General features: G+C 44.8%; 1 protein-coding gene across 8 annotated transcripts in view; it reads left to right on the forward strand.

The window, feature by feature from the left end:
• Positions 1 to 14,623, forward strand: part of LOC137352572 (novel FERM domain containing protein) — a 267,200-nt gene that overhangs the window by 188,926 nt on the left and 63,651 nt on the right. For 6 of the 8 annotated variants that reach the window (XM_068018220.1, XM_068018219.1, XM_068018221.1 and 3 more), the window contains 2 exons: positions 11,307 to 11,404; positions 13,758 to 13,881. In XM_068018220.1, coding sequence (XP_067874321.1) covers positions 11,307 to 11,404; positions 13,758 to 13,881 — 222 coding nt within the window. Of the gene's footprint in view, positions 1 to 11,031; positions 11,092 to 11,306; positions 11,405 to 13,741; positions 13,882 to 14,623 lie in introns of those variants that run through there. The other 2 variants (XM_068018225.1, XM_068018224.1) reach the window with 2 other exon arrangements.

Here is a 14,623-nt window from a genome sequence, read left to right on the forward strand (position 1 = left end):
TTGCTCTGAAAGGCAGCTCTTGGTATAATAGTTCCCTAACCAGAGAGAGAGGTTGTATCTCATGAGCTGAAACAGCAATCTTAAGAGCCAGCACTCAGAAGGCTTTTTAAAGCCTTTAACCAATAACTGGATTCCTGCCTACATCCACTAAATCCGCTGAGGTTTATTTTCAATGTAATACACTGTTCAGACCAATCAGCAGACACTACTGTCCTTGCAGTTTTAGAAGCCAATTCTCGTCTGGCTTTTAACTGTAAATTCTTCTGTGATGAAATCCAGCAATCCTTTCAGTAATTTGAACTTATACAAACCCTGGTGATTCTCTGAGCCTCTGTAGTAGTTGCTGCTGATACTGACTGACGTGATGCATATTTCCATCCTTTTCAGTTTTAATTTCAGATCTGCAGCCTCTGCAGCTTTTCAGTTCTATTTTAGCATGAGAGTGTGAATTTCCAGCAGTTTACTGGGAAGATCCCATTGTCTGTGCTTGTTCCAGCAGTAGGGATGTATTACAGATCTCCAAATTTTGGGAATGAAATGGAAAATGAAATCTGCAGATCAGAGAGATGAGTAAAGAAAGCAGAACTATTTCTTGGGAAGATTTCAGTTCTGAGCTTATTGATTGGGAGAGAGGGAGGTAATAGAGGAAAGGAATGGAATTCCTGCGATATGTACAGGACTCCTTCCTCATGTTCAGACACCTACAAGGGCAGAGGCTTTGCTAGATCTGGGTCTGAGTAATGTCATAGATCAGGCAAGTGAGCTATATGTGAGTGTTAATGATATAATAAGCATTAAGATGAAATTAGAACAGGAAAAAGTCACTAAGTTGCCAGTGCTTACATCACCCATGCTTTTGATGGGCAGCCATTTATACCAGACAATTCACACTCAATCTTCGTCATGAGCATAGAAATCCATTTCAGACATCAAGCTTACAACACAGTGAACCCGTCTTCTGTTTCATTAAACTCTACCCACCTTTGTTGCCGATGGGGAGCATTTGAAATCTTCCAAAGATATCCCGATATCTCAGTAGCAAAATGCTTTAAACAAAAGAAACTGTAATTATTCATTTGGCCAATTGTTCTGTTCATTCTCAGAGTTCCTGAACTGCCACCATCCCATTAGTGTCTTTCAGAAATTAACATTTAATAAATGAAGGCTGATTCAAATACACTAAAATTAGCTGAAGTGGCAGCACTGGTTTGTGTAACTTTTAATGATAGAAGATTTGGAGTTGAGGTTCCTACTACCCATGATGGTTTTACCGTCCAATGCTCATAGTGAGCAAATCGCATTAACACCAGTGCGCCCGTTGTAAGTAGTGCAGACTGTATCCAAAATAGAGGAGCAGGTTGGATCAGGAGAAAGATGAGGAGTGAGCTTGCTGAGGTGAACAGGAAGGGGAAATTGACACACAGGATTGTAGAGTAACATTGAGATCAAGAGATTATAGCAGTAACCCTGTGATCCCCCTTCACACTCAATGCTGAGGTTCTCCCGGTTGTATCAGCCTGTGCTAGTACTTTGGGTACATGTAGCTCGAGCTGCACAGTGTGGCCTCGGAGGGAGGTTCAGGTTCACTCTGTTCCTCCTATTCTGTGAGAAGAGACTAGAGCAGGTTCTTACTTTTGAGCCTCAGTGAATCTGATGGCAGCACTGTCATTGTCCACTGCCCTCTTTGGCGATGCTGAGCTCAAGTGTGTGCTTGTCGAAAGGTCATTCAGGACAGTGCCACACAAAAGGGACAGTGGGGTGCCATCCTTGACACATGCATCCTCCAGCTTTGCCATCCATCTCTCCTTCCATACCATCCCTGCCCATGATTTATGAAACCTAATTGCTGATAACCATCTCTAGTGTGCATCTTCCACCCTCTGTAAACCTGAGGTCATCCAAACTCTGCTGCCCGTATCCTTAGTCAAACCAAGTCCCATCACCCCTGTGCTCACTGACCTATGTTGGCTCCCAGTCTGGTAACACCTCAATTTTAAAATTCTCATCTTTGTATTCAGATTCCTCCATGGTCTCGCCCTCTTCCTATCTCTGTAACTTCCTCCAGTCCTACAACTTTCTGAGGTCTCTACGCTCCTCCAATTCTGGCCTAGTATGCTTTCCCAGTTTTCGTTGCTGCAGCATTGGCGACTCTGTCTTCACCTGCCTGGGCCTAGAGCTCTCCGCCTCTCTTTCCTCCTTTAAGATGCTCTTTAAAAGCTACCTCTTTGACCAAGCTTTTAGTCATCTGTCTTAATATCTCCTTATTTGATAATGATCTTGTGAAGCATCTTGGGACATTTTACTATATTAAAGGGGCTATATAATTGCAAGTTTTGTTGTTGTTGCATTAGTTGACAGCAGTTGACATCGTCTAGTTTATTTATTTATTTATTTAGAGATACAGCACTGAAACAGGCCCTTCGGCCCACCAAGTCTGTGCCGACCATTTAGTTCTAGGAAGATAGGAACAGGAGGAGGCGATTCAGCCTTCGAGCCTGTTTTGCCATTCAATTAGATAATGGTTGATCTGTATCTTAACTCTATCTACCCTTAATACCCTTGCCTAACAAATCTCTATCAATCTCAGTGTTGATATTTTTAATTGCCCCTCCAGCATCAACAGCTTTATTTTTTATGTAGCCAGAGCAGTATTGATAGTGCGAATATGTAGAGCACATGGCATTTCCCCACTTTACCATTACCATCAAACTGGGGGACCAACCCTGGTTCAATGAAGAGTGTAGGAGGGTATGCCAGGGGCAGCACCAGGCATACCTCAAAATGAGGTGTCAGCCTGGTGAAGCTACAACACAGGACTGCTTGAATGCCAAACAGCGGAAGCAGCATGTGATAAACAGGACTAAGCGATCCCATAACCAACAGATCAGATCTAATAGATCAGATCTAAGCTCTGCAGTCCAGCCACATCCAGTCGTGAATGGTGGTGGACAATTAAACAACTGACAGGAGGAGGAGGCTCCACAAATATCCCCATCCTAAACGTTGTGGGAGCCCAGCACATCATTGCAAAAGACAAGGCTGAAGCAATTGCAACAATCTTCAGCCAGAAGTGCCCAGTGGATGATCCATCTCGGCCTACTCCTGAAGTCCCCAACATCACAGATGCCAGACTTCAGCCAATTTGATTCACTCCACGTGATATCAAGAAATGACGGAAGGCACTGGATACTGCAAAGGCTATGAGCTCTGACAAAATTCCAGCAATAGTACTGAAGGCTTGTGCTCCAGAACTAGCCGTACCCCTAGCTAAGCTGTTCCAGTACAGCTACAACACTGGCATCTACCTGGCAATGTGGAAAATTGCCCAGGTATGTCCTGTGTATAAAAAGCAGGACAAATCTAACCCGACCAATTACTGCCCCATCAGTCTACTCTCAATCATCAGCAAAGTGATGGAAGGGGTCGTCAACAGTGCTATCAAGTGGCACTTGCTTAGCAATACCCTGCTCAGTGACACTCAGTTTGGGTTCCACCAGGGCCACTCAGTTCTTGACCTCATTACAGCCTTGGTCCAAACATGGACAAAAGAGCTGAACTTCAGAGGTGAGGTGAGAGTGACTGCCCTTGACATCAAGGCAGCATTTGACCGAGTACGGCATCAAAGAGCCCGAGCAAAACTGGAGTCAATGGGAATCGGGGAAAATTCTCCGCTGGTTGGAGTCATACCTAGCGCAACGAAAGATGATTCTGGTTGTTGGAGGTCAATCATCTCAGTCCCAGGACATCACTGCAGGAGTTCCTCAGGGTAGTGTCCTAGGCCCAACCATCTTCAGCTAATTCATCAATGATCTTCCCTCCGTCATAAGGTCAGAAGTGGGGATGTTCACTGATGATTGCACAATGTTCAGCACCATTCACAACTCCTCAGATACTGAAGCAGCAAGACCTGGACAACATCCAGGCCTGGGCTGATAAGTAGCAAGTAACATTCGTGCCACACAAGTGCCAGGCAATGTCCATCTCCAACAAGAGAGAATCTAACCATCTCCCCTTGACGTTCAATGGCATTACCATCGCTGAATCCCCCACCATCAACATCCTGGGAGTCACCATTGACCAGAAACTAAACTGGACCAGCCACATAAATGCTGTGGCTACAAGAGCAGGTCAGAGGCTGGGAGTTCTGTGGCGAGTAACTCAACTGCTGCCTCCCCAATGCCTGTCCACCTGTCCCCAATGCCTGTCCAAGGCAAAGGTCAGGGGTGTGATGGAATACTCTCCACTTGCCTCGATGGGTGCAGCTCCAAGAAGCTCAACACCATCCAGGACAAAGTAGCCTTACCTCATCTACCACCTTCAACATTCACTCCCTCACCACCGACGCACAGTGACAGTAGTGTGTACCATATACAAGATGCACTGCAGCAACTCACCAAAGCTCTTTCGACAGCGTCTTCCAAATCCACGACCTCTACTACCTTGAAGGACAAGGGCAGCAGATGCATGGAAACACCACCACCTGCAAGCTCCCCTCCAAGCCACACAACATCCTGACTTAGAACTACACCGCCGTTCCTTCACTGTCTCTGGGTCAAAATCCTGGAACTCCCTTCCTAACAGCACTGTGGGTGTACCTACCCCACATGGACTGCAGCGGTTCAAGAAGGCAGCTCACCATCATCTTCTCAATGGCAATAAGGGCTGGGCAATAAATGCTGGCCTGGCCAGCAACGCCCGCATCCTCCGAACGAATACAAAAAATGTCAGGGAGCAGGAGAGATTGCCTCACGTACTGGACTTCACATAATGGACTCCAGGTGTCTAAAAATGGGTGTTCTAAATTTCTGTTGTGCACACAAGTTCATATTAAGTTACCATAGTATCTGCTCATTCCCTTCTAGATTGCATCTTTCCTACACTTATTCTTCAAATTCATATCAATTATTGATCACTTTTGTGGTCTTCGGGCAAAATTTTGGACAGTTTAGTAAAAGTTTTTTGCTCTAATTTCACTCATTTGCGGCCCTTTGAGGAGGCTGTTAAAATGAAACTTTTTTTTAGGCCCAAGGACACTAATAGGCACCTTTTCAAAGCTTTAAATATTTAAAAAAAATTAACTTCCTAAGAAACTGACTACTGCACACCAATGAACTAGGAAATGGTTCCATATAATTGTTTTTAAAGTCACAAAGTTACTTAGATTTGGGTTATTCACAAGTGGCGGATTGGGTACTGATTTTGTGATGGGGTCTAGCATCAATAAAATATACAGAATATTATGAGGAAAATAGCTCACACAGTACAAATTAAAGGGATATATGTGATGTTATTTCTAGATGTCAGTTGCTGTGGTTTATGTGCGGTATTTTGTCTTATTTTGCTGAAGAAAATTAGCAGACTACTTATAGTTATCAGGAGACACAGTGCAGCTGTGCTGCTTATTATAAATCTGAGCAGATAAAGGAAGAGCCATGAGATCAGATAGCGAGTAAGAGCAACCTCAGCTGCCTTCTCCCATGCTCGTAATTGATTAAAAAAAAATACAGGAAATGGAGCGATTCCATGTGTCTGGCACTGAGTGCATCTGGCATGTGCTGGCACGCCCTCCTGTAAAGAAGGAACAGTAAAAACTGCATTTATATAGCACCTTTCATGACCTCAGGACGTCCCAAAGTGTTTCACAGCCAGTGAAGTACTGTTTGAAGTGTTGCAACCGTTGTAATGTAGAAAATTGTAGTTGAAAGTGGGAACAAGATGTGGAGGTGTTACTTTTTAAGGAGGTAGGAGAGGAGCCACATTTAAAGAGGCTGTTGAATTAAACTCAGTGATTGTTATTGTAGAGTTAGATACAACAGTGACATATGATTGGTATGTCCTAATGTTTTGGTTTGATTGAGGGAAATTATATTGGCCAGGACACCAGAATTCCCTGTTCATCTTCGCTTGGTGACATGGGATTCCCAACATCCATTTCAAAGGTAGACGAGGCCTCAGTTTAACTTCACATCCCAAAGGAGGAGATCTTCACTAATGCTGCTTCCTCTCGGTACTGCACTCGATGGTGATCAAGTCACGCAGTCGGGTTTGAACCCACAACCTTCTTGACTCAGAGGTGAGAGTGTTAGCCACTGAGACAAGCTGACACTCAGTCATAGAATGGTTACAGTACAGAAAGAGACCATTCAGCCCGTCGTGTCCGTACTGGCTCTCTGCAAGAGCAACTCAGCTAGACCCACTCCCTCGGCCTTTCCCCATAGTCCTGCTTCGGGTGCTTATTGAGTTCCGTTTTGAAAGTCCCGATTATATCTGCCTACACCACACTCTCACTTAACTGGAGCACCTTGTGCCTTTTTAAGATTCAGTATCATTCAAGATAGTGACATTTTAAAGTCAAAATGAGTGACTGTCACTCTAAATGAAGGAGACTGATGGGTCTGTGTTGTTTCAATGGAGCAACACTGAGAGTGTGATTGTACCAACGGTAGCAAGTACTTCATGGAGCAGATGGCATGTGGTGATAATCCAGTGTTATTCATCACTGAGGTAGCTACTTTACATTGAAGCTGAAATAGTATAAGTCACCGAGGACTGGAAGCACAGACTGGGGTCGATAATGTAGGGAGAGCACAGGTACCGATCGATAGATGGCATCACGGGCAGCGCAGTGTGAAATTAGCTTTAGAAAACACACAGTACTCAGGGGAGATAATGAAAATAGTAGAACCTTGTCCTAAAAGTACAACTTACCTTCTTAGGAAAAGGAGATTTTTCAAGTGAAAAGTTTCCTTGAGCTTTAAACCTCACTACGTGCAGCTAATAATCAGATGCAGCCCAAGAGATGCTAAAAACACCAGAGTTTCTGTAAACAGGATAAGGCAGAATTTTCATTCCGAGTCAGAGGTGGGTTTGGAGGCGGGTGTGCCAGTGATATCTCGCTACTGGCCGGCGTGCTAGTCTGCCAGCATGTTCCTGCCTCTGGCCTATTTTCAGGGACATGGCTTCTGGGAGGCTGGTGACAGCTACCTGCCCATGAGCAGTGGGTAGCCAATTAGACCAAGTAAAGAGGGCACTTTTCATATGCTGTCTAGTTTTCCAGACGCCAGACAAGCCCCCCCCAATGTGGCCTGAACCGTAGACAGAATGGCGGTCGCTTCAGGGCAGCAGGCCGGAATGCGGGGGGGGGAGGGGGGACGATGGTCAGAGGTGCATCCTGCAAAGCAGCCCAGCATGGATGCGCTGGGTTGCAAGGGTCACGTCCACAGCTGCAGGACATCCTCTGGACGGGTTTCACCTCCACAATGATGGTCTGGCAGCTGTGGCCACATTATATTTTGAAACATTTACAAGTCTTCAGTGAGCGCCTCAAGATGGAGGTCTCTTGGTCTCCCACCTACAGTGGCAGCACTGACACTGCCGGTGGGGCTGTCGGCCTCGGGCACTCCCATTTGTCCTCCTGCCTGCAGAGCCTGCCCGCCATCCTTAATTGGACAGGGCTCCCGGAGGCGGCCTCTTAATTGGCTGCCTCCTGGAAAATCCCCTCCAGGTTCCCGCCATGGCCCCCGACCCAGAATTCAGCCCAACATCGGGATCGAGACCCTGGAACTAAAATTCAGCCCAGTGAGCTCAACAAGGTCAAAGGTTATGTTTGTGTGAGTGATTGACAGGGAAGGTGTTTTATTGACATGTGCAGCTCGATGTGATGACGTTCCCTCTTGTAGCCAACTCTCTGGCATCAGCAGCAAGATTTCTTCTTAGTTCCACCTGAAAACAGGTATAATAACAAATATATACCCAGTCTGAGCCTCCCAGTGCAGTACCGAGGGAGTGCTGTACTGTCAGACGTGCCATCTTTCAGATAAGACGTTAAACCGTCTGCACTCTCAGGTAGACATAAACAATTCCATGGCACCTACTTGACGAAGAGCAGTGGGGTGTTTCCCCTGATGTCCTGGGACAGCATCACTAGAACAGATGATCTGGTCATTATTACATGCTTTGCGCAAATTGGCTGCTGCGTTTCCTGCATTACAATAGTGACTACACTACAAATAAGTGCTTCATTCGTGCTGAAGTGCTTTGGGATGTACTGAGGTTGTAAATGGCTCTATATAAATACAAGTTCCATCTTTTTTATGTTTATCTTTTGAAAGCCCCCTCGACAGGAACATGAGAAAAAGAATTTGCTTTGCTCGTTTGGGAGCGCAGGCTCTGCCCTACAAACGGGAGGCTGGAAAATTCCAAAACATTGGAGTCCCAATGCGCCGAGCCCTTCCCAACCATCGGAAAACAGACTCTGACTGGATTTGATGATTCTTGACTCTCAGTCAAACAGCCTTTTATGCCTATCTCTCAATATTTTTATAACTAAAAAAAGAAAGACTTGCATTTCTGAGGCACCTTTCATGACCACTGGATGTCTCAAAGCACTTTACAGCCAGTGAAGAACTTTTCAAGTGCAGTCACTGTTGTAATGTAGGAAATGCAGCAGCCAATCTGTGCACAGTAAGCTCCCACAAACAGCAATGTGATCATGACCAGATAATCTGTTTTAGTGATATTGATTGACGGATAAATATTGGCCAGGACACTGGGGAGAACTCCCCTGCTCTTCTTCGAAATAGTGGCCGTGGGATCTTTTACATCCACCCGAGCAGACAGATGGGGCCTCGGTTTAGTGTCTCATTGGAAAGATGGCACCTCCGACAGTGCAGCACTCCCTCAGTACTGCACAGAAATAATAAATTAAAGTGTTCAATGAGAATTTAAAAACACACAATTTTGTTTTTCATGCCCCAGTGATTTTAATCCTGAGTCTTTGCTCACAGCAGTTTCAGGAAATTAAACTTCAATTCCTGGAGACTCCAGGGCAATCCTGGAGGGTGGGTGACTTCTCCGTTGTAGGGACGATCTGTTAATATTCTAATGTAACATTGAAAAGTTCTATAGAGGGAGCAGAATTAATGAAGGTCACTCTGCAGAACCATTGACAATTGTTAGTAAAAAGCAATCCGATAGCTCCACCCTGAGCTCTGGCCACTTTGAAACACTGAGCTATTTTAGCAGAGATATTCATTGTTCTATCCCTCCCAGAGGCCCAAAGCAGTGACAAAGCAAATCATCTGTAGGCTGATGCCTTCTCCTGTCTCCTCATTACAGGCCCTGCATGTAGCAGCGATCAGGTGTTGCCAGTTACTGAACAGTCAGCTGCAAAGTCTGAACCCATCTGAAAACCTGGTCCTGTTGGTGATACCGGTGTTGATGATGCTGGTTCCTGAACATCGGGATAGGAGGAGGCCATTCAGCCCCTCTGGAGCCTCTGCTGTTGCCATTCAGTTAGATCATGGCTGATCTGTATCTTAACTCCATCTACTCACCTTGGTTCCGTAACCTTTAATACCCTTGCATTGAAGTTTTTAAACCACTCACGTTCAGCAAGATCTCAGCAAATAATTACTGTTTTTACAATGCTGCTTACAAAGTTATTACAAACTGGACTCCTGCAGAATCTGCCTGAACAAGAGAGACTGTGTGAATATTGCTTAAAAACATCCTGTTGTTGTTTTATAGGTTCGTGATGAATAATTGCTGTTGCCAGGGATCAATTTGTAGCAGGAAGTATGTTTAGTTAGATGATTCCTTAGTGTGTTCAAAGAAGCCCCACTCCTGCCCCCATCTGTCTCTGAACCCCTGTTCTCGCGAATTCCTAACCTGTCCTCAACAACATCCTCACATCCACAAGGCTTGCATCCAGTGCTGGTGTTGGCAATGGTGGTATTGGTGATGGCAGTGCCCCTGATGGCAGTGATGGTAGTGTTGGGTGTCGGTGCCAGTGATGGTGTTGGTGATGGCAGTGCCCGCAATGCCAGACCCAGTGATGGCATTGCCAGTGCTTGTTCAGATGAAGTATTTCTGTATTTCTGAGAAAGATATTGACCTGGACTAAAGTAATTGACAAATGAATTTCTTACGAGCCAGTTACAGGAATTTTTTACAAGCTAGTTACTAATACCAAGCAGTGCACTTTCAACTCAATATTCTAAATCTCTCGAATAAACTATTAAATTTAAAGAGAGTTCTGCCAATAACCCTTCCTCTACTTTCTTCTGCTTGCTCCCCTGCTTCCTGAATGCACTGGAAAGCTTTGCTAATGATGGTAGCTATTTCTTTTGGGCCTCCTTATCTCGAGAGACAATGGATACGCGCCTGGAGGTGGTCAGTGGTTTGTGAAGCAGCGCCTGGAGTGGCTATAAAGGCCAATTCTGGAGTGACAGGCTCTTCCACAGGTGCTGCAGAGAAATTTGTTTGTTGGGGCTGTTGCACAGTTGGCTCTCCCCTTGCGCCTCTGTCTTTTTTCCTGCCAACTACTAAGTCTCTTCGACTCGCCACAATTTAGCCCTGTCTTTATGGCTGCCCGCCAGCTCTGGCGAATGCTGGCAACTGACTCCCACGACTTGTGATCAATGTCACACGATTTCATGTCGCGTTTGGTAGCTATACTGGTAATTGTAGCTGGTTTGAATGGTTTGATGAGGCACCATGGAGCACGTGTCTCCCCCGAGCCTGACTGCATCATTTATAATCAATATATCCGAGTGACCTGGAAAAAGGGAACAGCCCCTGTGCAGGAACAGGTGGAAGAGAATACCAGGGAAATCAGAAACCAATGAAGCCAATAGATTTTATCTGAAAAGGCATTTATGGTTTAACTAAAAATCCTTTTCTCATGTAAATAAATTCAATAGGGAATTCAGGAGAAGATTCTTTAGGCAGAGAGTGTTTAGAATGTGGAACTTGCTACCACAGTCGTTGAAGTGAATGGCATAGAACTTAAGGGGAATCAAGTTAAGTATGTGAGGGAGAAAGGAATAGAAGGATATGGCGATAGGGTGAAATGAAGATGGGGTGGGAGGAGGCTCATGTGGAACATAAACAACATCATGGACCGGTTGGGCCGAATGGCCTGTTTCTGTGCTGTAAATTCTATGTAATGTATTTTCCCAAGTGATTCTATCCCTATTGCCCACTCTGCTTCATTACAGAATCATTAAATCATGGGATTTACAGCACAGAATGAGGCCATTCGGCCCACCGTGCCTGTGCCTGTGCCAGCTCTTTGAAAGAGCTATCCTGGTTAGTCCCGTTCTCTGCACTTTTTAAAATTGTTCTTTTTGCAAATACATCACCGCTTCTTATTTTAAAAAACTATTCTGGATTCTGTTTCCACCCCTGTTTCTGATGGAACATCCCGGGTCATGTCTGAATAACGATCTGTGTAAAAGGTATTTTTTCTAACCTCTCGTTGGAGTTTCTGTCCCCAGTCACTGACCTCTTGTATTTTTCTCCAGATATTTGGTCTTCCTTCAGATAAAGAGAGATCTGTATCATGGGCGTCTGCTCTGCAAGACCTCTGATGCAGCATTGCTGGCAGCCTACATCCTGCAAGGTAACTGCCGATAATTAAGACTTTATTTCTATTACTCTCTTTCACTACAACAATGACTCGCATTTATATAGCACCTTTAAAATTGTAGAACATCCCAAGGTGCTTCACTGGAGTGATTATCAAACACACTTTGACACCGAGCTACAGTAGGAGATATTAGGACAGGCGACCAAAAACTTGGTCAAAGAGGAAGGTTTTAAGGAACATCTTAAGCGAGGAGAGGCGGAGAGTTTTACGGAGGGAATTCCCGAGTTCAGGGCCCAGGCAGCTGATGGCACAGCCACCAATGGTGGAGCGATTAAAATCAGGGATGCTCAAGAGGCCAGAATTGGAGGAGTGCAGAGATCTCAGAGAGTTGTAGGGCTGGAGCAGAATACAGAGATAGGGAGCAGCGAGGCGATGGAGGGATTTGAAAACACGGATAAGAATGTTAAAATCGAGGTGTTGCTGGACCGGGAGCCAGTATAGGTCAGCGAGCACAGGGGTGATGGGTGAACAGGAACTGGTGCGAGTTAGGATAGGGACAACAGAATTTTGATTGAGTTGAAGTTTACAGAGGGTATAAAATGGAAGGCAGGCCAGGAGAGCTTTGGACTAGTCGCGTCTGGATGGGGGTTTCAGCCACAGGTGAGCTGACACAGGGCAGAGATGGGTGATATTACAGAGGTGGATGCAAGCAGTCCTTGTGAAGAAGTGGATATGAACCCACAACTGTCAGACCCTTGCTGGGAACACTAACACGGAACCAAGGCTGACTCAGATATGGTGCCGTTATGGTGCTGGATAAATGCAACCTAATTTAATAATTCATGATAGACAATGAGTCAATGAGGAAGTACCTATGGCATTGAGGGTCTGTGTGCCAGGCATGTCCCAGGCTCATTAAAGCCTAAAAAAATGATTATTGAAGTTACAGGCTTATTGAATGCTTTTGAAGCACAATGCCTTTTTAATGGACGGTTTCCTTCCCTAAAGGACATGGGTCATTTTTTTTTTATGCCAACACACAATTTACTGGATTTTATTGAGTTTCATTTCGCAATTTGCCCTGGTGGGATTGTAAACTCTTTGAGTTCATTATAGCAGCCAAGACTTTGAAGTGATTGAATAGCACATTCAGACATTGCTGAGAGATGTGATAAGGCTCTTTATAAATACAAGTCCTTCTTTATTTCCTTCTTTTTTTCATTGAATTCCCACACCAGCCCAGCTCCAACGGCTGATGTATTTCTTACAGGACAAAGTAATCTTGAAAGTTCTGAGGAGAAATGGCAAAATGCGCACGGGGAATCTGTGGCTCCATCCATCGAGTGTTCATGTTGAATGCCCCATCTGTTCAATGGGCTCCAAATGCTGCCACCTTTTGGTCATTGGGGTCAATGACAACTTTTTCAACATTGGCAACAGCGAGTGACTCCACTATTCCCAGCCAGAACGGAAATGATTGGATAATTCCACATCACCAACTCATTGGCTGACACAGTGGCATCAATGGACATTTCATTGAAATATATCTTTCCATTAATATAAGATAGTCATCAATAGATCCAACCGGGAATTCAGGAAAAACCTCTTTATCCAGAGAGTGGAACTCACTACCACAGAGTAGCTGAGCCGAATAGCATAGATAAATAAGCACATGAGGGAGAAAGGAGTAGGTTATGCTGATAGGGTGAGATGAAGAGGGGTGGGAGGAGGCTCGTGTTGAGCAGGTGGGGTTGGGGGTATAGGGGTGGGGGCAGGGATGGGGTGTAAAATGGGACCCCTTCAGTTTCCCATTGGGCAGCTTAGGTTAATCCTACCCCACAAGGTCTTAATCTTCAGGGAGTTGAGCAGGGTGGGTCACTCATTAATACCCATATCTGTATTCCACTTTATGGAATCAGATGAACCAAGTTTTTGATGACGTTTTCACTGTTTACAAACCATGTTCTCTTCCTGTCTCTCCTTTTTACCCTTGTCTGTCCATTTTCTTTCACTCTCATCTTTTGACATTCCCTACACTCTCTCATTGCACGTGAGTCTGTCTCTCTCTCTCTCATTCTTCCTCTCTGTCTCTATCTCATTCTCTGTCTCTCTATCTCTATGTTTTTCTATCTCTGTCAATTCTATCTGTGTCTCTGTCTCTCTCTCATTCTGTCTCTTTCTCTCTCTGTCTGTCTCTCCCATTCTTTCTTTCTCTGTCTCTCTCCCTCCTTCTGCTGTCTCTGGCTCACTCTCCCAGTTGAGCACAGAGTATTCTGCACTAACTAATTGATAACCCAACATCGCACAAGGTGAATATTGATGTTTCTCAGAGCATGGTCTCTTTTTTGAAACTATTTTGTTTATTTTAAGATGTTCTCAATTCTAGCTGAAATCGGTGACTACGACGCAGGAAAACACCCTGAAGGATACAGCTCCAAATTCCAGTTCTTCCCTAAACATTCCGAGAAGCTGGAAAGAAAAATTGCTGAGATTCACAAAGCTGAACTTAGGTACGAAAAGCAAATTAGTGTTAATGGGAATTTATGGACAAAATCTGTTGAGATAGTTGCGCAGTGTGTGAGTGAGAAACAGAGAATGCAAGAGAGATAGAAAGGACTTGCATTTGGATTTCACAACCTCTGGGCATCCCAACAGCTCTGCGAACAACAAAGTGCTTTTTGGAGTGTAGTCACTGCTGTAATGTAGGAAGTGGGAAGCCAATTTGCACACAGCAAGATCCCACAAACAGCACTGAGATAATCACCAGATAATCTGTTCTGTTGACATTGGTTGGTTTATAAATATCAGCGAGGACATCAGGGAGAACTTCTTCAAAATACAGGATCTTTTACATCCACCTGAAAGGGTACACAGAGCCTTGTTTCAACACCTCATCTGAAAGTCGGCACCTCTGACAGTGCAGCACTCCCACGTGGCTGAATAGCTGCCCATTACTCACTTTTTAGCCTCACACATGAGATGCGGCTGTTCGTGCTCATGGGATGGGATATCGTTGTGAGCTGCAGCTTTAGTGCGGAGATCCTCTTTATGTAAGTGAGTTAGCAGTAAGTGTGTGGTTGTGAAGTTTAGAGTTAATGTTTTTCCAGCTTAGAGGAGGGGTCCTAATGAAAAACCGGATTTCAGGTTTATAGTTGATTTTGCGGATTGCAGGAACAGTTTCTGATTCTAAAAATGGGCCAGAAATCTTCAGCGACGAGGCATGAGGATCTGAAGATGCTGCCGGGAGACATT

The sequence above is a fragment of the Heterodontus francisci genome, chromosome 38, assembly GCF_036365525.1.
Source record: "Heterodontus francisci isolate sHetFra1 chromosome 38, sHetFra1.hap1, whole genome shotgun sequence".
NCBI lineage: Eukaryota > Metazoa > Chordata > Chondrichthyes > Heterodontiformes > Heterodontidae > Heterodontus > Heterodontus francisci.